The sequence below is a fragment of the Homalodisca vitripennis genome, chromosome 4 (assembly GCF_021130785.1).
Source record: "Homalodisca vitripennis isolate AUS2020 chromosome 4, UT_GWSS_2.1, whole genome shotgun sequence".
Classification (NCBI taxonomy): Eukaryota; Metazoa; Arthropoda; class Insecta; order Hemiptera; family Cicadellidae; genus Homalodisca; species Homalodisca vitripennis.
Window position 1 is genome coordinate 168,378,829 of NC_060210.1, and position 24,960 is coordinate 168,403,788.

The window sequence follows — 24,960 nt, forward strand, 5'->3', positions numbered from 1 at the left end:
CACTTTAGGTTTAAATTTTGCATGTCGGTGATTAGTTATTGTGGACACAATAATCAGCTAAGCTGACCATCTAATTGAGTTTGCAACAAAAAAACACGTCTACTAAAGAAAATTTGCTGCACTTAATATATACTATAGGATATACTAAGGGCATAGTGTTCATAATGTAGGGTTTATCAATCATAAATTAATATTAGTCATGGCAGTTATGTCAAATTTATATCACTTGAGATAGAACAGAATGTAATTGTTTCAATGTTGCATCTGTTTTTACAGCCGCTCTGTCAAAATGTGTTCTACTTGCTCGAAAGCCACTTTGGTGCAGAGATTCTATAATTTTCTCAACCTTAAGTAGTTTTTGGGCACCTTTAGGTTTATGCTTGTGAAGGTTATAATAAAATTGTGGAGCTGGTTCAGAACCATTATTTTCACATTTGTTGATCTTGTTTTTCAAATCACACAGATCCGTTTCAGTCTTCCTTTTAAGTGAATTATTTGATTGAATAAAATTTTTATTAACTGTTTCTTTAATGTCTTCTTTTTTCTGTTCTTGATTTTCAGCATTGGAGTTTTTGTTAGATAAAATATCTTCTTTTACACTGTTGCAACTGCTGCATCTGTTACACACAAAACAAAAATATTTAAAATTATACTATTATAAGAAATGTAGCATTTTAGAAGTTAAGAATAAAAGAAGAAAACAGATGAAATGTTCCTGATTAATTCTCCTGTCATTAAGTAGGTGACATAGCAGATCCCAACATTACATTACACTAGTTGTTTAATTTGAGTTAAATTATTAAAACCTAACTCCATTTAGTAAAATTTACATATTGTCAAATGTTTGTTCAGCTGAAGACAAATGATAAGAGAATGTTATATCACCTTGTCAAATTGCTTGTATAGACAACCTTACCTGACACTTTACTAACCAGCAGATTTATATTGCTGATTTAGGTGTATGATATGCTACATGAATTGTGTGATTGATTGAACAAGTGGCAACACTATATTACCTACCTTGTGTTTGGAATTTTTTGTCTCATATGCTATGAGAAAACCATTAAAACACGTTCACTGCGCGTGGGACGCCGGCGTCCCATACCAATCCCATTTGCGCATGCGCCATGGGTGCCCGGCGTTCCCATCACACCATCACTACGTTGGTCGTTTAGTGCCTGCTCAGGCTCCGTACAAGGAAGGCGATTATTTGTGCGGTGTTTGAAAACCGCCATCTTTTGTTTACACTGCACTGTTCGTGTCCCGCTGGCGCCCTTTCTTTGTTCGTTGCTAGTGTCGTGAAGTGTGTCGTGTGTGTTTGTTGTTATATTTGTTATTTGCTATGTAGTTTTTTTATACTTCCTACAAATACTTGTGACTATAACAATGGCTGCCGGACTCAGTGACTCACAGATTGAACGGGAGGTTATAGACAATGACCTTGACAATGAATCAGACAGTTCCGTGCAGGAAAGTGATACCGATTCCGAAAGTGTGACTTGGATGATGACGGAACTTTTCCACTAAACCCTGCATGGTCTGCACAGCTACAACCCCCTACAGTTATTCCTTTCACAAAACAAAATGAACTATTAGTCCCTACGCCAAGAGAAAATAAGCCGGTAGATTGGTTTTTGCTTTTGGTTGACGATCAGCTGCTGGAAAGTATCGTAGCAGATACAAACAGGTACGCTTTTGACTTGTTTTTTGGGCCTTTCCACTGAGCCACGATCACGTATTCACAGATGGAAGGACTTAACTTTAGACGAACTAAAAAAGTTCATAGGCCTATTGCTTCACACTGGTACGTTCAAACTGAACCGCCTCAATGACTACTGGAAAAACCCATCGAATGTTCAATCTTGAATTGCTTCCGTGACCATATGAGCCGTGATCGGTTTTTGATTATATTACGATGCATTCATTTCTCACATCATCAAAATGTAGCTCAAGGTGTACAGGAAGACGTTTGTCAAAAGTAAGGATGCTAGTTGACCACTTCAACAAAAAGATGGATGATGTTTACTATCCAGGCAAAGAACTTTCTTTGGATGAGGCTATGGTTTTGTGGCGCGGGGTCGGTTGATTTTCCGACAGTACATCAAAGGAAAGCGCCACAAGTATGGCATCAAACTGTACACTCTTTGTGAACCTGGTGGTCTCATACTTCGTTTTCTTGTCTACTCAGGATCTCTCAGTGACTTAGGTGGGAAAGGTCATGCCACAAAGGTAGTACTACATCTTATGAGAGGGAAGCTCAACCATGGTCACTCGTTGTACATGGATAATTTTTACAATAGCTTTCCTTTGGCCTACCAACTGCTTAGGAAGAAGACGTATTGTACTGGCACACTTAGAGCAGACAGAAAGTACCTGCCAGATGAGGTAAAATCAGCCAAAGTAAAAAAAGGTGAGACAATTGCTCGGAGTGCAGAACAAGTCACTGTTGCCAAGTGGAAGGACAAGCGTGTAGTGACATACATCACTACAGAGTTTGAAAACAACATGGTTGAATCACGGAATCGCCATGGAGTAGCTAGAGTAAAACCCCTGCCCATTGTGAAATATAACACATTTATGAAGGGAGTGGATAGGGCAGATCAAATGCTAGCGTACTATCATGCGAAAGAAAAACGCTGAGGTGGTACAAAAAGATCTTTGTACACATAATGCAGATGGCACTGGTGAACGCCTTGAAGCTGTACAACCTTTCCAATCCCCAAGAAACAATGAATCTTTATGACTTCAGGCTAGCTGTCATCGAATCCCTTGTCCCTGAGAAAGAGCTACAAGCCCCAGAACGTCCTCGCCGAAGCAATGAGAAGGCACTGCACGTTGTCTCCTTGATTGAAGGGAAGGACAACAGGAAATCGGCAGAAGAGAAAACGTTTGCAGAGTCTGCCACAGTGAAGGAAGAGAAAAACGTACTGCATACTTTTGTGCACAGTGCCCAGGAGAACCTTCACTCTGTCCTGTGGCATGCTTTGAAAAACACCATGCTTAGGGGACTGTTTAGAAGAAAGGGTGGTGGGAGGGATGTAAAATACATGTAAATAGGTTTTATTTAGTTTTTAATTTTATTTTGATGACTTTTTTGTCATAAACAATACGATGTTGTGAAGGAAAAGCACGAACAGCCCTAAAAGTTTAGTCAGTGCGCATGGGATACCAGTGTCCCACATGGAGGAGTTTTCGGCAGTGCTGATGGGTGACCGGCGTCCCACAACTTTATGACGTCACTTCCGGGTGCAAGGTTTAACTTCTGGCAGCTTCTTTCCTATCTACAAAACTGGCCTCACCATATAGTAAGTAAAAAAATTATATTTTATTTTAGCATATTCTAAAATTTTTTTCCAATATTTAGCAGTGAACGTGTTAACAAATACAGGACTATTGATATGAGAATAATATATTTGTATTAGTTACTTCCTCTAACTCTGATGCTGGCATAAAAGCTCTTAAGATTGTTGGGTTTAGCATAGTTTCAGCAGACAATGTGTTTCCAATTCTGGTACCTGAAAGTTATGAGATCAAAATTTACTTGCACATATAATCATTTGCACAACCTTTTTTACTATAAAGGTGTTAAACCCATCAACATACTTGGAAAGGCACAAATATGCTAACAGGAACTTTGTTTCTCTTCACCGCTTCCATTAGAGGGTTCCTGCAGTTGGAGGAGCCTACTGCCCTGGTAATACCTACGAATGCCAGTCTCTACAGACTCTGTAGCCTCTGAGCTGCTATGATTTGCTCTACTTTCGGCCACAACACAAGAGCTGCTTATGTGACCATTGGTTTTATTATGGCTTCCGAAATACAATACATCATCTTGGCATTTAATTCCCATTTGTATCAAAAGAGCCTTTTAGAAGCATCAGCAGCTTTTGTTGCATTGGATATAATATTCTCTATATGAGGATTCAATGTACGTCTATTTGATACATTATAGAATACACACTGGAATAAATTATTCTAGTAGAATAGGTTCCTTTTTCTGGTGAATGTTACTAATCTTGTTATACGAGGTGTGTTCAAAAAGTATTGTGAGTTGTGTATGTTCAAAAATTATTTATTTATTTGTGAATATCTATTTTGTCCCCTTCAAAGTAATCCTCCTGGGATATTATACACCTGTGCCAACGTTTTTTCCAATCTTCGAAGCACTTCAAAAAATCATTTTTTTGTATCTTGTCCAACTCCTCCTTCGATGCTGTCTCTATCTCGTCAATTGTGGTGTAGCGTCGTCATTTCATGGGCCTCTTCAGTTTCGGGAACAAGAACAAGTCACAGGGGGTCAGATCTGGGGAATACGGTGGCTGCGGTATCATTAGTGTGTTGTTTTTGGCCAAGAAGTCGCGTACAAGCAGCGATGTGTGAGCAGGGGCATTATCTTGGTGCAAAAGCCAATTTTTGTTTTTCCACAAGTTCGGGTGTTTCTGGCGGATTGCTTCACGCAAATTGCGCATAACTTGCAATATTGTATTGTAACTTGTAATATTCCTTATTCACCATTCTACCTTGTGGCAAGAACTCATGATGCACCACGCCCCTGCAATCGAAGAAAACTGTAAGCAAAACTTTCACAATCGACCGAACTTGGCATGCTTTTTTCAGTCTTGGTTCGTGCGGTAGCTTCCATTGAGATGATTGAGCTTTGGTTTTTACGTCATAACAATAAACCCACAATTCGTCACCAGTTATGACCCTCTGGAGCAAATTCGGGTCGTCGCGGACAGATTCCAACATCTCATTAGCAATGTTCATGCGATGCTGTTTTTGATCGAAATTGAGCAATTTTGGTACGAATTTTGCGGCCACCCGTCTCATGCCCAAATTATCGATTAAAATCTAATGGCACGAGCCAATCGATTAGCCTAGGTCCTCGGCAATTTCTCTAACGGTGATTCGACGATTGGCCAATACCATTTTCTTCACTTCATCAATTTTTTCGTCTGTTGTTGAAGTGCTCGGGCGTCCGGCTCGCTCTTCGTCGTTCACATCTTCTCGGCCTTCTGAAAACATTTTGTACCACCGATAAACGTTGCTTTTGTCCAAAGTAGCTTCTCCGTATGCCACAGTCAACATTCGGAATGCATCCACGCACTTAATTTAGTTTTTCAGACAAAATTTGATACAGGTTCTTTGTTTCATTTTTTTTTGAATAGGTAAAAATCGAAGACAAACCAAAACACGTGCAAGCAAAGCAGCTGTCAAAAATTAACTGAACATTCAAAATGGCCGAAATTGTCAACATAAGTGAGAGACATATGTACCAACATAACGCCACAAAAAAAAATCGAAATTCGAATGTATGTAACCCGCGAAAATTCAAAATTCACGATACTTTTTGAACACACCTCGTAGGCCCTAACCATGACACCAAGTTGCTTGTAAAAGCCAAATTGCATCTGGGGTGAGGTATTCCAAGTATCTCTATTTCTGTCACTGATCATGAGCACTAGGTGTTCAGCATAACACTGATATACCTACTTCTTCCGCTTTGTAAAAAGATCATCCATCACCACAAAGCCCCATAAAATGGGGACATTACCCCTTCAGGAACATAATCATTGTGGCTGTGGCAGTTTCCTCTGCAAACTTTGATCAAACTTAATGACATCAAGAGGGCTCAATCCATTTGAATTATCTAGAGGAATGTATATCATCTTCAATGGTACCTCCATAGAACTTCTACACATGATGATTCTATATTGGCTTAAAAATTTTATCACCCAGAATAGCAGCCCATACGTTTATAGAAAACTGATATTGGTGACGGTTCTCTGAAATAGCACGTGGATTTTCAATTGCCCACATGTGAGTATTGTGGGTGTTAAGAATAGCCATTCTTGAAAATTTTGCTTCATCAGTAAAGATAATGTAATTTAAAAAATGTGGATTTCTGCACCTTTGGATAAGCCATTGGCATAGACTGAACACGAGGAAAGTAATCTCGAGGCAAAAGAGCCTGGACCCTTTGATAGTGATAAGAATGCAACTGCTGCTCGTGTAAAATCTTCCAGACAATTGAATTACTAACACCGAAATCCAAGGCTAGTTCTCTAGTACTTCTTCCAGGATGATTCTCTATTTCGTCCAACACGCCCTCCTCCAATTCAGCTGTACACGTTGTACGTGGCCGTCCTGATCTACCAACTTTTCCAGATTTAAAGGTTCCCGTCTCGCTTAGCCTTCTATGAATGGAAGAAAACATTTTATGAGTCCGGGTAACTGTCTTATGAGGAAAATGTTCCTGATAGAGTCCGTCTAGCCTGACGAACTGTTGCAATGTGCAAGACCGTACATTAAATGCATGTCTGCCATTTCACCATTAGTGTACATAATATTCATATTACCTGCCATGATGAATAAGATATTATTAGCTATCAAAAATTAACTTCAACGGCACTCGCACTAACTTGTATTAAAGTACAGATCAACACACGCACTTAATGAGCAATGGAAAAATAGCTGCTTGTAATGTTTATTTTAAATTATTATAAACAATGTTACATTGTTAAAACATATGTTTTAAATAGAAAATTATTTTGTTTCTCAAATCAAATATTTTAATAAAACAGCTGTTTTAATTTCAATATTACATTTGTAGAGAGCTTAACAGATTTTGTCTTATTTTTCATGCGTTTTGTATGTAATTAAGGATTATTTTTTAAAGTTTGCGTTTGTCTATTATAGACTTATTTTACATCTTTCTCTTCGAAATTAATTTTCTACAAGTACCCGTGAAAAAATATTTTGTGTTTATTGTACATTTAACATAGTAAATCTGCTTCAAACCTAAATGTAACTTGTTTTTCGGGACCAAGTTTCGCGTATTTCGTCACATCTCTTAAAAATTACTATAGACTACAGGTCTGGAAACGGTTTTATTCAATTTTTCAGTTCATTTTTACATAAAGTACGCTAAATTGTACATCTTAATTAACAGCCAACAAATACCCGTAGGGCTTCGTTGCAGCAGGGGATACTGAAATTCAGACGAAATCTTTCACCCTGTATAACTTGGTAACTAAGCATTTTCGGACCTATGTTAATTAGACCTTTTTTTCTTATTTTGATGTGAGGAATCACGCCCTGACTTATGGGCAACCTTTTTTTTTCAGAAACACCCTGTATAAGTGGTTGTATTTTTCAATTTGTTGTGAGTTTATAATTAAAAATTTGCATAATTTTATAAAATCAAATTAAAAATTTTGAGATGTTTTTTTATTTGGTTTTATATCCAGTCCTGACATATTATTTTTAAATGTCTGTAAGTCTTTGTTAAAAGTTGACTCTATATCACCCAATTTGGGATTTAAAGCAGTGTCATTATGAATGCCTGTTTAAAACCTCTAAATATTTAGCTTAAAAAGTAAGGGGTTTTATAAAGTTTTCAATCTATTAATGTAAAGAAGAGTTTCCTAATGCTCATTTACATACATCATCTGTTAGATTACAAGTGCATTTCCTCTTTTCCCGTATATATAGCCAAAATATATTCAGATACACATGCAGTTTTAAACTTTCTGAAAACATGTAATTCAGACTAGGCCTACCTTGGAAAAAAGGAAGAAGCTAACTTGATCTTTCATAGTATTATGAACCTGAAGTCTAATACATTTTATATGATATACAATCCAGAAAAGAATATTGAAAAAATGACTCACAATGTAATGCACCATCTGAATTTGACAGTTTATTTAGGGCAATTGTTTTATGGAAAAGACAATTGATTTGTTTGTAACCAATAAATCATATAAGCCTACTGGATTTTCGATGCCAAATGTTGAATTTGATCAAGAAAATATGTTAACACGTGTTTATTTATGGTAATTTTAATTTACTTCCATGTCAGTATTTTTTGTTCCAAAGCTGATTTTACCTCTCTCTAAAAAAATATATATTATATACATACACAGTTCTAAGAAGCCAATTTTTTGTCAACAGATAGGTTTCATATCCACCAGTCTTTAAATGTACAGTAAAGTTAGACTGTACATTGTCTTATATCTGAACTGCAAGCAGTTACCCGCTGCTTTGAACGTTTATGACTATTGCTGGTTCAAGTGAATTATATTTCCGACACCAATTTTGAGTTTTTATTTGTTGTCAACGACCAATAAAATACCTAACATCAAAAGCTTAAAATTATGACAACTGTAATTTTTTTCGTTCTTTATACGTTTTGTTCCATAGTTGATTTAGTTTTGTTTCCCGATCAAGAAAATATATAACTCAGATCAGAGAAGCTACTTCTGTCAAAAGAGAACTAGAAGGGTTTTATATAAGTTTTTTAAAATCATAGTAAAAGTTTTTAAATATTTTTGAACATTTAGAGCTGGAAGAATCATCCAGCAAAATTTCATTTTGTCAACTGCGTCATAGGAAGTGTTGGAGTCAAATTCTGACCTTCTTATATCTTCAAGAAAATATTCAAGGATATGCCTATATTAGTTCTTACTTAATGACTGTAATCTAAATCAGTGTTATAAATTATTAGAAAATGTACTCACTATAAATGTAAACAAATTGAAAATAATAAAACAAGGTTTATACAGAAGGTTGATTACATTTGATTTTGACAGACTCATTTAATCAAATCAAATGAGGAATCACGCAACTTTAGGGACCAAGATGGGATTTTTTCATTACTTTAAAGACCAGTGGGGCGAAGTCAGGAGGGATTTTTCGAAATAAGAATAGGTCTATATTCATCCTAGGAACCGCAAGAATCTCCATGTAAAATTTCAGTGCCAAAACAAACAAAAGGCACATTCACATTTATAATATGGATTAAGATGCTTAGAAGTTATATTGTAAAAACAATCTTAACGCCTTAACATGCATTAATTTTTTTTATTTTGAAAAGGATATTCTTTATTCAAAATATATAAATAAAATCTATTATGATGTAAATTGCGTAAGGAGTATAGAGTTGTCTTTTTCACATTGCTACAAATTAGACCAAAAATATTAATATTGATAACTTAGTGTCATAGAATGAAGGCAAGCATCCAAGATCAGACCCAAGTAGCGAATGTTAGGGATAAAATTGTACGTCCTGTTAATGTTAACATCTTTTAATTGAATAGAGAAATCTTAAATTGTATAATATTGACTATAATTTCTGAGAAATATTTATCATGTTCTTTCAGGCCTCTAAATAAAAGCAAATTAAATTTTACTAAACGGAATTGTATATATATAAAGTTTTGTCTTGGTAGAAGGCTAGAGGTTAATTTTTTATATAAGAAGGTTTCAGATTTTACTTCTCCTTCGAAGATTTTTTTTAAATAGGTGTGTTGATTTGGTGGAATAAATTAGTTATGTTTGTCCTTTATCACTTCTTAATTTCACTGGTTCTTGGAAAATGAAATATCTTTCATTTAAATTTTCTCCTAATAGTATGAATTTTGTTTTGGATTAATTACACTTCAGGTAATAAAAACAGCTTGTCTAACCCTCTTACTGGAATGCTATAAATTTAAAATTAGGTACAGTTGTAAGAAAATACCTGAAAGCTGGTTAGTTTGTTTTTAGTTTTATTTACTCTAAATATTCATATAAGGTGACCCATGCAGTCTTTTCTCCCAGGCTCTGTTCCAGCTAAACCAGAAGTCATAGCTTAAATCAAGTGCAGAAACAAAGACTAAATTAAATTTCCGGCAAGAAAGGTCAAGTCACTTTTTGTCATAACTCCTACGGTTAAGCCACAAAACACCCTAAAAGTCAAAAGTTTTGTTAAAATTAAACAAACTATCATCTTCTTTTTACTTCCTGGCAAACCTAATCTCGGATTTTAGTTATCACCAAATCATTCTTGCCTATTTTGGTAATGCATTACTTAATTTTTCTGCAAAACCCTATATATATATATATATATATATATCCCACATCATTTACGCTGAGCGATAGCGAAGCTTTACGACCTGTGATATTCTTGAGAAAGGAAACATGTATGAACATGAAATTTGGAAACGTCATGTCCGAAATTAACCAATCACCAAATCCCTCTTATCTCTGAATTCGTTAACACCCCACATAGGAGCCTGGAGGCATACCTCTAGCAAGCCGAAGGTTTTGTATAGAATTTGAAAAATGACAATTTTATTATTATCATAGTTGCAGTAGAACCTCTTTAGTCTGTCATTGGTTAATACGTTGTGCTGGTTAGTCTGACCAGTGCTCAATTGATTACACCATTTTGTTGATCTAGTTAGCAACAACACATGGTTAAATTATTCAATATTTTCTACTTAAAGTGTTTAGATTACAGATTAAAATTAATCTTTTACCCCAGTTCAGATAAGAGATCTTGAAGGAAAGTAGTGAGGTGGAGTGAGTGCGACAAGTGAGGCAGAAGAAGAGCAACGAAAGAAGGAGAGCCAATAGCATCAGCCCACAGAGGTCCCAGTCCTAGCACTGTACGACCTACGCTGTGAGAGTTACAGTCACAACTCAAATATGACTGTACTTCCTCTCTGGCTGTAAAAAATAAAATTTAAACTAATTTTACTATCCGTGTTAAATTTGGTAACTTGTAATGAACCGTTTATCAAGGTAAATGTATTACACAATATCAAGTATTGTACTAGCACTAGGGTACATAAAATATATAGATTTACTTTAATGTAAAAGTTATCATATTATTTAATGCATTTGAAGCACCCATGAACTAAAACGAATGAATGGTAATAAATGTATAGTTAGGTCATAATATATAAGCAAGTGAGATAAAGTACAATAAGTGTATAGTGTCTAAAGGGCCCCATACACCTGCGAGTCTGGCTCGCGAGCCTGGCTCGACTCACCTAGAAATGGATCAAATCCGTCAGTGTATGGACAATAAAGAACCGAGCTGAGTCAAATTCAGGCGAGCCGAGCCGGATCCGCCACTGCTTGCCGTGCGGCTCGGCTCGAGTATCAGTTCGCCAGTGTATGGTGCATTACGGATCGGACTCGTGCCCCCACCACCGAAAAATCTGTTCATTCCGTTTTCACTACTGTAGGCCAAACGTTACGCACCACTCGTTCCGCCAAGGGTAAGGTGTTTTGTTTGTTTTGAGTTAACATGGCTGACTCCAAGTTATTTATGAGCCCTGATTTTTTTAACAACATTTATTGAAGAGTATCGAAATTTGCCGATAGCATTTATTATGTAGACTGTCCGGTAGCCAGAAAACGGAGAGTAGCAGTGAGGCGTTCCTCTGGTGATATAGCGTTTCGCAGTATAGTGCCTTTTTTTGTTATAAGCGGTTTAACCTTGTCCAATAACATGTTAAAACTTTCAGCTGACATCCTTAAATAGTTCTGATAGTCTTGGCGACTATCATTCCTAACAAAATTCAATAAATTCATGAGACTAAATCTCTTTCTACAGTATTTAGTAACCAATTCTTTGACCACATTACCCTTTTCTTCCGTTTCTTCTTACATAGCTCATACAATACACCTAGCTCATCTAACACTATGACCGCAGCTACAACCTTCTTCGAAAAACTCATGTTTGCAACTGGGCGAACAAGATACGTAGGTGTATGGTGAACAATCAGCGGATCCGGCTCGCGAGCTAGGCTCGGCGAGCCAGGCTCGAGAGCCAGACTCGCAGGTGTATGGGGCCCTTAAGAGGTGACTTGAGTGCTGTCCTAGTGCTGCTGTCTAGTTACAACAATATGAACACAGCTGTTCATTTTTCTCTACTTCGTAATAAGTAAGTACGTAAATATTCTACTTGTTACAATTGCTCCGCATTTGTCACACCACCTACATCCGTTAGATGTTACTTTTTAATCTCTTGATGATGACCTTTGTTCAAGAGTGTAATTCATTTGTAAAAAAATGTTTTTCTCAAAATGAATCACCTTTTAATTTTGAATCCCTTCTCAACATGGCATGGCATATAATCAGAGTGACAAACATCAACTGAGATGTTTTTTTGTACACACAGATGTTTTGAAAAAGGACATTGCAGCGTTAACTTCTAGGGAATCTAAACTTGTGTCAGTTTTTTATGCAGAGCCTTCACAAAACACCCAAAGAGGACATTGCATAAAAGTTGGATAGTGTCAATGAAGTGCTCAAAATAATGAGCCTAACCTAAAAACATAATTATTTCATTTACTACTCCATATACGGGTTCTAAGAAATGTTGTGCTATACATTTTATTGAAATAAACAACTAAAATTTTGACACATTTATTAGAGTTATCAAAGATTGTATACTGTTAGTTTATAACACAGTGCCATAATGTCATTATCACTTATTTGCAATGTTAAAACTTACTTTCTTTAGGAATGATTAATCATCAGATTAATTAATATTAATAACACAACTACTTTCTTTTTCAGAACTAGGTTAGAAAGTAACAAAATTTAAAATAGGAACTGGTATTAAACATTAATAATTGTCATGAGTATTTTAATTTAGTTTGGCTGATAACTACTTTAACTAAAGAAAAGGTTTTATTATTATATCTACCCTTGAGAGGAAATATACAAAATTAAGTAAAATAATATACCTACATAAAATATATCCATCATTATCAGGAAGGAAGCACCTTTCTTCACAAACTGAACAATGCGCCAGAAGCTTGATTTTCTTTAAACATTTAATAGCAGAATCCGCTCCTTTCTTTACTTTTACTATGATTGTTATTGCATTCTTGACTGTCACAGCCAATAATACTTCAATACTTTTACTGAAGCGAGCTGCAGACCTGAAACATTTTTTGTGAGTAATAAACAAGTTAGAACTGAAGAGTTCATGATTAATAAACAAGTTGCACCAATTTATAAAAAAATAAACCATGCAACATTTGATGACTACGCATGTAGACAAAAATAAGCCAGATTTTTCTTTAACAACATTTTCATTACTTTTTAGCCCTCAGAAATTGTTCCAGTAATCTCAACAATAAATGGCATCTACTAGAATTTATGACTTTTAAAACATAACACAGTAGAACATGATAATCTTTAATTGTTTAATCAAAATCTTCAGTAATTAAAACTTTTCTTCTTATCCCTTGGTATTTGTATTAATTCTAAATGTTAAAATAGGGTGGTGAAATTAATTTTACTTTGGATAAATTTAGTGTTTTTTTCATTATACATAATTTCTGAGCTAGAACCACTAAAAGTATATGAAGCAACATTACAATGCATGGTCTAATATTGTAGTTAACTGGCTTTGGCTATGGGCATATGCACAGCTGGACAGGCATTACCATACAATCTGACTGTCATAGATTTGACTCTAGATTTCAGACGCTGCACTGAGCGGAAGGTGAAACGTAGCTAAACTCAACATTTGCAATGAACTCCATCCCATCCACCATAGCTATGATATGTGTAGATAACTCAATTGCTCTGACTTGCTTTAGGATCATATCTAAAACATCGCAATGCACTTAATTGAGCACCTGATGAGACAATAATACCTCTAGGTATCTCTGATGTTAAAACAATGTAAATAGTTCGTTTTGAACATCTTCACTGTCCTTTTTAGGATCTCTTTAGACAGTCGTGGACTCTAGATTCCACGAGTCGTCTGGGACAGTGTCAAATTTCAGACACTGCACTGAGCTGCACTCAAAATTCTACATTCAGTTAACCCTTTCCATCATAACTACGTTATGTGTAGATTAAACAGAACAGAACAGTACGGACAAGGCAATAATTAAAAGGCTTATTAATGACTAACTAGAATGAAATCATATTCAATCAAAGTAATCATCAACATTATAATAATATGTTTTTACCAGTGATAGCTCTTTAATCTTTTCCACTTCAGTTCCCTGGAATTGCATTTTTTAGCCAAAATGGATGCAATTTGGACAAGTACATATGTTTAGATTCAGGTTATGCATTATATCAAAAACAAATTACTAAATCAAAAATAATAAAAATATACATTTTTAATTGGTGTAAACTAAAAACTACACAATATAATCTCTTATTTAATGTCTACTTCAAACACAGCAGTATTTGGAAATAATATAGCACTATGGAGGTACCATTTCAATTCTCTTATTTTCAGTATAAATTCTCTTGTGATGAATGCTACCTGTGGTACAAACATTAAAACCTGTCATATATATAATAATGTCATAATTGAAAAGGTGTATTTCTCTCATTCTTTCACTAACATGATTTAGTAATATAGTTATAATAATATTATAGACAAAAGGGTACAAATTAAAAAAAGGCAATTTCAGTATAATTTCCTTATTTCTTAATATTTCTACATCAAATTTTGATCACCTTCAAAGTATTCACCATTGACCATAATGCACTTCTCCAAACTGCTTCCATTGTTCAAAGCATTTAGTAAATTCCATTATCGGGATGTACTTTAGGCCTTCAAGCGATATTTGTTTTACCTCGTCCAAGGAAGCAAAACGCTTTCCTTTCATGTCCCTCTGAGTCTGGGGAACAAAAAGAAGTCACACGGTACTAGATCCAGTGAGTAGGGGGCATGAACAATCAGTGTCATGCCGTTTTCGGTGAACGGTGTTAGCCTACGCGTTGTCGTGATGGAAGAACCAGTCGCCTGTGCGCCAAAGATCTACTCTTTATTTCCAAATGCTCTTCCTCAATCTCTTTAAATCCTCTACTAGGTAGAGGATTTTGGTTGACAGTTTGACTCGGTAGAATGAATTCCGAGTGCACAACACACCTACAATGGAAAAACAAATTACCATTATCTTGATTTTTGATTTCACTTGGCAAGATTTTTTTTGGACGAGGAGAGCCAGCTGTCTTCCACTGGCTTGATTTTTGCATTTTTCAGGATGGTATCCATAGCACAATGATTCATCACCAGCAATCACCTTGGAAAAAAAATCCGGGTTCTCTTCAAGCTGATTTTGAAGCTCAAAAACATGCCTGAAGTTGACGCTCCCTTTGCTCGTCCGTAAGATGGCAAAGAACAAATATCGCTGCAACCATTTTCATGTCGAAATCATCAGATAAAATCTGTTGAACTCCATGACACTCCAGACATCTTACAAAAAGTTGATCAATGGTTCTGCAACGGTCTTCACAAACAAGGGCATTGATTTTGTTAACATTTTCGTCAGTTCTTGATGTTGAAGGCCTTCCTGAACGGGGTTGGTCTTCAATTGACATTTCTCCATTTTAAAACAAGTAAACCACTTGTAAACTTGGGTTTTACTTAAGGCAGCTTCCCCATAAGCAATCTTGAGCATTACAATAGTCTCTGGGATGGATTTCCCTAGCAGGAAACAAAATTTCAGAGCAGCGTGTTGCTCTTGAGAATCCGCCATCACGTTTTTCAGTCCAAAATGAAAAAAGTTGTTTTACTGAAACAATTCTCAAAGACAGACTGATCCACTCAAAGCGACACAGCTGCGCATACTGACTCAGGAGGCATGACCTTGATGTATGGCCGGCCTAACAATGGCTTCCCATACTCTTGCTACTCAGTAAAGCCCAATTCCTGTTACTTTTGGGTTCCCCCTCGTATGTTTGCAGGTGTGTGTTTAAAGATTGTAAATTAATTTATAAAAAATGGAATGAAACACCTGAGCTGATTGAAAAAATAAAAAATGATTTACTAACCACTCTATCTTCTGTTTGTGAGTGACTTTTTATGTACAAAGGTATTCAGTCTTTGTAACATCATAAAATAAAATTATAGATAAAAAACATATGTACATGGTACATACATGATCTGATGAACAAAGCAGCAAAACTCATAGAAGGCTGACTTCAGTTGATCATCTATCTTGTCTCAACTGAATAACCTTGTATAGCATCTAATGATCGTCATGCATAGTCACAGACAGTAATTTTTAAAACACAATTTTATATTGTGTTGAAAAAATCTGGGTCATCTGGATTTATAGTACTGTATAGGCCTATATAATATATGGTATGTATGAGGTAAACTTATATTCTAAGAATCAATAGCAACATAATTATGTATTCAACAAAACATTCTGTTGTCTCTTCATTGACTTCTCTAAGACAGATGACACCATAAACTAGAAATTCTATGGAGTAATATGGACAAGTGTGAAATATCAAAAATATTAAGAACTTAGCAAAACTGAGTTATTAGGATCCAAATGCAAAGTAAAAGTAAACACAGAAAAATCAGCAGACTTTGAGGTGAACATTAAAATTAGTAGGTAGAAGGAGGCAAAATGATGTTTAAGCAAATCACTAAAATCAGGCCTATATTGAGGTTGATGACTTCAAAAAAGAAGTTTTTAATATTTGGGAGCTATTCACTTCAATAACAATAACACAGATATAAAATACAAAATAGATTAAATTTAGCTCACAAAAGTTTTTCAGCATGTCACAAGTTGAGGGAGAAATTCTAAGATATCCCATACAACAAAAATCCGAATTTACAAAAATTACCATACCAGTGCTCCTATATGGATCTGAATATTGGATATTAAATAAGAAAACAGAAAAAAGACAATAATTTTTTAAAACAAAATACAGTATTGGCAAGTATATGGATCGACTTTTGAAGGTGGAGAATGAAGGATCAAGCACAATTGGGATAATCATCTGGGGAGGCTCTACAATGGACAACCTTGAACGAGTCCTTATTGCACAGAAGCGTGCTGTTCGGGTCATGGCTGGTCTTCAACCTCGGGATAGCTGTAGAGAAGCCTTCAAGTCTCTTGGAATTCTCACAGTGGTGTCCATCTACATCATCGAGGTCATCAATCACGCAGCCTCACGTGGGAACTTGCCCAGAATGAGTGCTGTCCATGATCATCACACGCGACATGGTAATGACTTCTCCCTACCGATACACAGGACAGCACTTTTCTCCAAGAAACCTTGCTACGCTGGGGCAAAGCTGTTCAACTTACTTCCTCAAGACTTCAAAAATTGTGACACCAAAACCTTAAAAAGAAGACTGCTAAATTGGCTCAAAGACAGATCCATCTACACCCTTGACGAGTTCAAGACTTCAATAAACAGTTTTCATTAAAACATGACATGTAATGTAAATTATTTCATATTGTAATACTTTGACACCTATTCTTTTCTTGATGAAATTGAATAAAGTTTTCTGATTTCTGATTGGGAATTGAGAGAACTGGGAAACGAGAGGCTGATGATGTGTGGGGTGTTGTACTGGACTCATACATAATTTTTGTTTTGTATTTTTTTGTTCAGCCATATAACTTGTAGCAGTGGTAGTGAATAATTCCAAAGCTAAGTACTCGGTTTGATTCTTGTAAAGTGTGGTTGGAATAAAAATCTTTATCTTTAATTTGTTAAAACAAAAACGCTTTATGTAATTTGTAGGAACAAAATTTATTTAAGTGTAGTAAAACACGGTTGAAGCAAAGTTAATCAGGTAATAGTTATTAGAATCTGACAAAATTGTATAACTTAACCAATGAATAATTATAAAAATAAAAAGTGTTCTAGCTTTTTGCAAGAATACAATTATAATATTACCTAGCCATTGCTGCAGCAACTAGTCGAACAGCAAGTTCTGGTGCATAAAATGTCCTGGAGATGAGACCACCATAACAACGTAAAGCAGGCTCTGCCGGCCTACCATACAGTGCAGGATCATCACTCGTGGAGAGAGCAAACACTCCATTCCTGGCTATCTTGCGGAACACACAGTCAAAGTAGCTGGATCCTTCGGTTGTACATTCTACATAGCTGTAAAAATATCGGTTGTTCTAAAGAATTGTCACATTTATTTAGCTTCATTTTCAAATTACCTCTCCTATGCTACTAATTAGACTATATTTTATTCATCTGTCTAAAATGTATTGAATCCAATTCTTTTTTTACAATTTATTGCATACATTTTGAATCCAAAGAAACTGGGCAGTGTCTGCGAAGTTCGCCTAATCCTCTGGGGCCTTGAGGCTCCGAACAAATCATAGTTCCATTTGATATCAACCTACCTGTTGTCCTGTATACTTACAGGGGCTGCCGCTATTCACAGTCATCAAATTGAAGGAACCTATTGCATATACTTTCTGTTCTCTTAAAAACTCTGAAATTAACTATAACAGTTAGATAGAGAAGCTTTGGCATCCATTTTTGAAGTTAGAAATATTTACAATTTTTTATGGCAAACACTCCTTACTTGAGAACCCCCTAGAGAATACTTAGTTCAAACAAATCTCTTCCTCAAATGACTTCTTTCCATTTTCTCTGTTATGAGTTATTTCTTTCAGGATTCAATTGTTTTATTCATTGCAAGAAGAGAAGAGGTGGACTGTTTGTTACAGACTTTGATAAAAGTAAACACTAATGCTTTTACAAATGAACTTAGATAAAAAACCTCACTGTTGTGAAGAAGTAAATCAAATACAAGCTATTTTTAAAATATCTAATAAAAAAATCACTTTAGTTACCATCATGAATTAAACAAATAAGAATAAAATTTTAAATAAAATTATATAAAGACTTATGAGAAATGTCAAAGATTAGGAATATACTGTCTTGATGCAATACTGTTTAAGAAAGACAGGGTGTAATTCATAATTCACTGCATCCAGTGTACTCGGTGAGCTTTATGAAACTCATCTGAAAATCACCAAGATGAGACAACTTGCTTGGCTCTATGTGTATTGACCTGGTATTACAATGACATAGAAAGTTTTGTAAGAAAATGTGAAGCCTGCGCAGTAACAAAATCAAACTCTGCAAATACTTCTGTGTATCATTGGGAAGTTCCTATACCCAGATGGGAAAGAAGTTATGTAGATTATGCTAATACTTTAGAAAACTACTATTTCTTAATATTGTTGACACAAAATCAAACTCGGCCAATGTAAAATAAATGGGAGATATGCAATTACCAGTGCTTCAACTATTAAATTAACAGAGAATATATTTTTAACTCATTGGTATCCTCTTTGTGTCCAACAATACAGGTTTTCACCAGTGACGAGTTAACTTCAAATTGTAAAAAGAAAAGAATTTCTCAAAAAATATATTGCGCCTGCATATCCAGTGACTAATTGACTAACAGAGCAAGTCCATTTATATACTTAGGTTAATTATTAATTTAAAAAGGTAAATATTTAGCTAAAAAGGTAAAAAATAATCAGGCTTGATTCTATTTATAAATCTATGTCACCCCAAAGGCAAAAAATGCATTAAAATTAAATAAATTAGACCATTTTCAGTAGAGTAGAGTTCAAATCAATTTCTCAAGATCAAACAAATCCATTTCTCCAAGAATTGAAAATGAGAACCATGCAGCATTTGAAACATAGTATCTTCAGTCGCTTCAGCCCCAACAACGGAGACGGCTTCCTGGTTGGTTACAATACTATACCTGTATCTAAATACCTTGCAGAGTATACAAGACTATACTCTATACCAGTAGGGGAGAGTGTTAGATCTCTATGTATAGACCGTTGCAATATTTTCGCTGTCTTATACTTTGTTTACAAAGTTATTGTATTTATAAAAAATTTTCAATTTCTGTAAAATATAATTTGATAACTTAAATTCAATAGGCATGCTTATTTCCAGTCATAACACATTTATAATCACATATATAAATAGCTTACATACAAGGAGCATCGCACTAAGTATTTGATTAGTCATTTTAACAGTTAACTTAAATTTCAAATTTCTAAAGACAATAATTGGTACTTACATAAAATTAAAATCTGTTTTTTCAATGAGAGCATAACTGCTTTCAATGGACCGTAAAACATTGGAATCACTTTCTGCTGGACTACTGTATTGCAATTTTGATTCTATTACATTTACAGAAGATCCATATGCATTAATCCATTTACCACTCTCTTCACTGTCCATACTGAGATCTAAACATTGGACTGGGTTCTTGACTGACTGACCAGTTACAATATAAGCTGCTAGAGCACCATGCACTAAAGATCTGAAATAAAAAAAATTAATTAAAAATCTATTACAATACAAAATAATGTAAGATATATACATATTTTCATAAATATATGTCTTCTGATACACAAAGAAAACAATCAGCTTGCAACCAATCAGCTGATTTTAAGTTGGTTAATGAATGTTATTACCAATCAGATATAAGTATGTGTGTTATGTATATGTGTATGATATAATATGTTGGTCAGTGGATTGAGAATAACTGCCTGAGCAATACGTGTATGATTTAGTATTCAGCAATTCAGCTGCTTTAATCCAAAGAGAAATACTCTCATAAGAACTTTTGAAGTCTGGGGGGCTTCAAACCACTTCAACCACTACCACCATCGAATCAATGATATTTATAATGATCTAAACTACTAAAAACAAAATATCAAACCGAATAACTTTATTAGTATTTCAAATAACAGTATATCTCAGCTTTATTTATATACAAAAAAAGACATTCCCGTGTAGGCCTCTTTTCTCACGTCAGATCACGTTGGACGAACTTTGGGTGGTAAGTGAGTACTCAGGTAATCTGAGATCATATTGGGGTACTATGTCGAGGATGTTTTTCTTTTTTCTTCTAGAAGTGTGGGGTGGCACCCACCTAAGCCCGCAGTGATGGCCAGGGGCATTTCCGATGTAATTTCAGTTATTATTTAAGCTTTCCTCCCTTTTATATCTATTGTAAATTTGTACTACAGTACTATCCCATACCTTTATTTTCTTAGGGCAGAGTACGATGAGCAGACCTGGTTTTTATACTGCTTATTACAATCATCGATACTTTATATATTGAATAATAGAACTAACTATCGATATCAACATATTTAAAATACTAAAAGTCACATGTTTCAAATTAATAGTTTAAACAATTACGTAATGTCACAAATAATAAAGGAACCATAACCATTAATCAAACAATAAAATTAAGACAGGTAATAGGGAAAATGTCATTTAAATTCAACTTTTATCACCCACTTACTATACTGCAGCTCTATTTTATGTAAACAAATTAAATAGAGCTTATACAATTAACCTACTTGAATATATGTACTACCTGCTGAATGTGAAATCCCGTTTCTTTTTTGAACTATTCATAGTAAATAACAATTAATAATTAAGAGTAAACTGTAATATTATCTTGCAAGAGGAAGAAAATTAACAAAATCAAAACATAAACAAACTTAACCTCAATTATCTGTCGGCACTGTATTATAGACTGTGCAATGCAAACATGTGAGACAATATTAAAAAAAAAACAGTTAGTCCAATAATGCAATCATTACACTTTTTTCTGATTTGCCGATTGGCTATGTTAGAACACTATATATAAAACTTCTGTTTCTGGGAAATGGTTGTTATTTTATCAATTTAAAAATTTGTTATCTTCCAAAATTGCATAGGATTATTTTGGAATTTATAATAGGACATGTTCTATAGTGCGTTTCTTAAATATTGTATGATTCAAGCAGAGAGATGTAAAGTATCTCTTAATTTTATACAAACATGTCCCATTCTCATCACATTAATAATCTTCCATCTAGTTGTAAGTTTTGCAAGTAGGCTAACTAGGGTATCTATTTATTTATTTTTTTTTTCTTCTCTAATTGTTAGCTCTAGGCTAGTAGGCTTCGGGAAATCCCATGCCGCCTCTAGGTATCTATTTAAACCAAGGGACAAGGGTATCTCGTTCAATGATTTTCATTTTAATTTTTTTTAACCAACTGGCTAGTGGCATTTGGAGATTGTTTAATAGATTAGTCAATCTTTTTCTTCTTTTTCACCAATTAATAGACAGGCTAATGATTTAATACCAATACAATTCTGGTGTACACTGGTTTGTTTTTTCTACACATGTAAAGATTGTATGAATATTTTTCACTGTAATAGGTTTTGAAGTCGCCGATTTTTCCAATAAGATTTTACGTTTTTACTTCAGTAGTCGATGCTTCATTGGCAAATTTTTCCACCATCTCATCATATTTTATTCCAACAAGCCAAGCCTGGTACCCATTGAAATAGAACCTTTTTACTTGAGTGTACTAACAAATTGATAATCTTGAAGTTGATACCACTTGTTATACTTACTGTATGTTTCTTTTTGTTAATTGAGAATCAGAACAAATCAGTATTTGGCCGCATAAATAAAAAGTGAGCACATGCTCCTGCTTTTGGTTGATAAATGCCTCTTTTATGATAAATAAAAAAGAGCAAATGCTCAACTTCGTGCTCATTGAAACATTCTGGAAGTACATGCTCATAGTAAGTAGCTATTGCTCCTTTCAATATGAATAAAAATGACCAAAAACTCCTGATAAAGAGCATTTGCTCACAAAAAGTGGATTCTGCAAGATCACACCTACTTTTGCGTAACTGAACAATATTATATCAATAGTATTCCTGCTTACGATGTTGTATGTTGTAAAGCTAGGATACACATATAAGCAAAGGACTACAAATCCCTGTATAAATGTTCTGAAGAAAACGTATCATTGATGAGTGATCAGTTATTTCCTAAGAAAAACTTTAGAGAAGAGGAGCTTTAACCTCAAAACAAAAATGCAAGTATTTTAGCAATGTGTGTAAAATATTAACAAAAGTATATCATGCAATTGTTCAAATGCTCATTTGTGGAATAAATTACTAGATTCTTAAACGGAAATAACGGAGGCAAAGCACCAGTGAGAATCCTGATTTAGAATTCCAACTTACAATGGAGATTTTAATTGTAATCTTGTTTAAATTATAACAAAATAATATGGAGAAGAATACCTGAATAGAATGCAATTTGCCTCTTTAAATGTACATTGCACATGTAATGCCAAGGAAGTATTTACAACGTTGCAATTTGCAATTTGACCTTGACACGATTCAAGGAGGTGGAACAACTCAGTTATAAAACAGAAATTAAGAACGACTGTTTTCTGGTTGTTTCAAACTATTGAGCCTTGGTTAAGGACTTCCTATAGAAACGCAGATAGTAACGAAAAATAAACGTAAAACTGATTATTCGAGTCAAAAAGGATTAATAATAATTAAAAAGTTTTTTGTCTACTAAAACAAATATTTCCGTTTTTGCAATAACCATGTAGAATTGCCTTAGCAAACATGCCTTAACTTATTGTGTTTTATCATTCTTCAGAATTATCAGGGTTTTAATGAAATGGCAGAAATTGGTAAAGGTGATGATGGTGACTTATGTAGTGCACAGGACTCGCAAAATAGAGTTAAGAGATAGAGGTCAACGTATTAGAGACATATAATTTTTTAAATTGAACTATTGTATTGACTTTCATGGAATAAACCAAATTTCTCAAGCAAAATCTTTTTCTACTGATGAATTAAAATAACAGTTAACAAGAAGCCTTTAAAACCCTGATTTCGAACAGAGTATTATTTTGTCTATTCTATAGCCGCTTATTCACTTTGAGGAGTAGCTGCATGGGAGAGATATTGGCACAGGGAATCGAAAAGTTGTCAAATGAAGAAAAAAACTGAGAGGCAATAAAAAGAAGACCGACGAGAAGAAACTCCATCATCGGAATTGCCTGACATCCGGAACAACAAGCAATACCCGATTCAACAATAACATTTTCGGTGACAGCCATGCTAAAGGTCTGTCGTCGATTATCCAGAAAAAAATAAAAGACGGTAACTCAGTTTTTGCTTGTGCAAATTCAGGAGCGCGTATGGACTATGTGCTTAAAAATAGCGCAGATATGACAAAAAATGTTGAGGGAAAAGATCCGATTGTAATCATTGCTGGAGATAATGACATGGGGATCGTTGATAAAAAGAACAACTTATTAAACTCTGATTTGGCAGACAAGATTGAAAAACACGTCACATCACAACAAAATCAATCTTACATTGTGTTTAATTTGTTTCGCCGACACGACTTACCTTATAACTGCCGCATCAATAAAGAAATAAAACAAACTAACAATAAACTGCTAAAACTTGAAAACGAAGGTGTGTGTGTTGTAGATGTCACCAGATTTTTTAGGCGTCTTTTCACCAGACACGGCCAGCATCTCAACGGGCAAGGCAAGGCAGCTCTTTGTTATAAACTACTGTCGGCGATCGAGAGCTTGAGACGAGAACAGTGCGAGTCTTCCAGCAACGCTGCAACGGCGAACCAGCAGTTAACTCAGCTGAATGGAGTTCCACACAATAACTTCGTGAGAGAGATGCCACTACCGGTTGGGAGGCCAGAGCCAGAACCTGTCACACTTCCATTTGACACCTACGCGGACGCTGTGAGGAGCGACAACTTGAGGCTGACGTTAACCAGCGAGAGACATCAGCCTGAACCCTCGCCACCAGCGGCGGCCAGGGACGTGGGAAGCGGCGACCCGGACTCTGTGATCGCCGACCGGCGGATGTCCATCGAGAGCGTAAGCGAGTTTCCAACCGACCATAGACATTTTTTAGCAGTAAGCCAAGTTTTATAAAAAAACATTGTACAATAGGGCGTAGACTTTCGACTTCGGCGCTCCCTGCCAAAACAATGTAACAAAGTGCAACAAATTCCAAATTCAAAATTTTGCACCAAAACTCTCAGGCCGCTACAAATAAAATTGACTGTTTAAATTTGATGGCAAACGAAGTCATGCCCGAAGTGATGGTTATTACTGAGCATCACTTCAATGAATGCAACATTCACCAGTTTCGACTGGAAAACTATTACCTGAGTAATTACTTTGCTCGAAGTAATTTTAAAGGTGGGGGTATTGCTTTGTTTGTCAAAAAGGGAATTCAGTATGAAAGTGGATGTCATGTGAATTGTTCTGAAAAGGACTTTGAAGCGGCATCCATTTCACTTTTAATGCAAAAAAACAAAATTTTTTTGATCGGCCTTTACAGATCCCCTGATGGGAATTTCGAGTTTTCATGTACCAAATGAGTTTTCTTTTGCAAATTCTTTTTCAGAAAAATAGATCGTTTATCATAATTGGGGACTTTAATGTTGATGTACTCAATGTAACAGACATGAAAATCAGGAAATTGTGGGATCTCTTGAAAACATTTGATCTGCACTGGTCCGTAAACTCGCCGACTAGG

At 35.1% G+C, this 24,960-nt stretch overlaps 1 protein-coding gene across 2 annotated transcripts; it reads right to left on the bottom strand.

Annotated features, from left to right (window-relative positions):
• Positions 1 to 193: 193 nt before the first annotated feature.
• LOC124360575 (TRMT1-like protein) lies at positions 194 to 21,428 on the bottom strand. 2 transcript variants are annotated; one of them, XM_046814301.1, is made up of 6 exons: positions 21,086 to 21,428; positions 19,640 to 19,885; positions 17,464 to 17,676; positions 12,529 to 12,722; positions 10,302 to 10,491; positions 194 to 617 (listed from the first exon to the last, which is right to left on the bottom strand). In XM_046814301.1, the coding sequence occupies exons 2-6, from the start codon at positions 19,801 to 19,803 to the stop codon at positions 218 to 220; spliced, it is 1,161 nt and encodes a 386-aa protein (XP_046670257.1). In that variant the 5' UTR covers positions 19,804 to 19,885; positions 21,086 to 21,428; the 3' UTR covers positions 194 to 217. The 2 variants fall into 2 exon arrangements, with proteins under 2 accessions (XP_046670257.1, XP_046670256.1); XM_046814300.1 differs by having other exon boundaries at positions 20,954 to 21,428.
• Between the last annotated feature and the right edge of the window lie 3,532 nt (positions 21,429 to 24,960).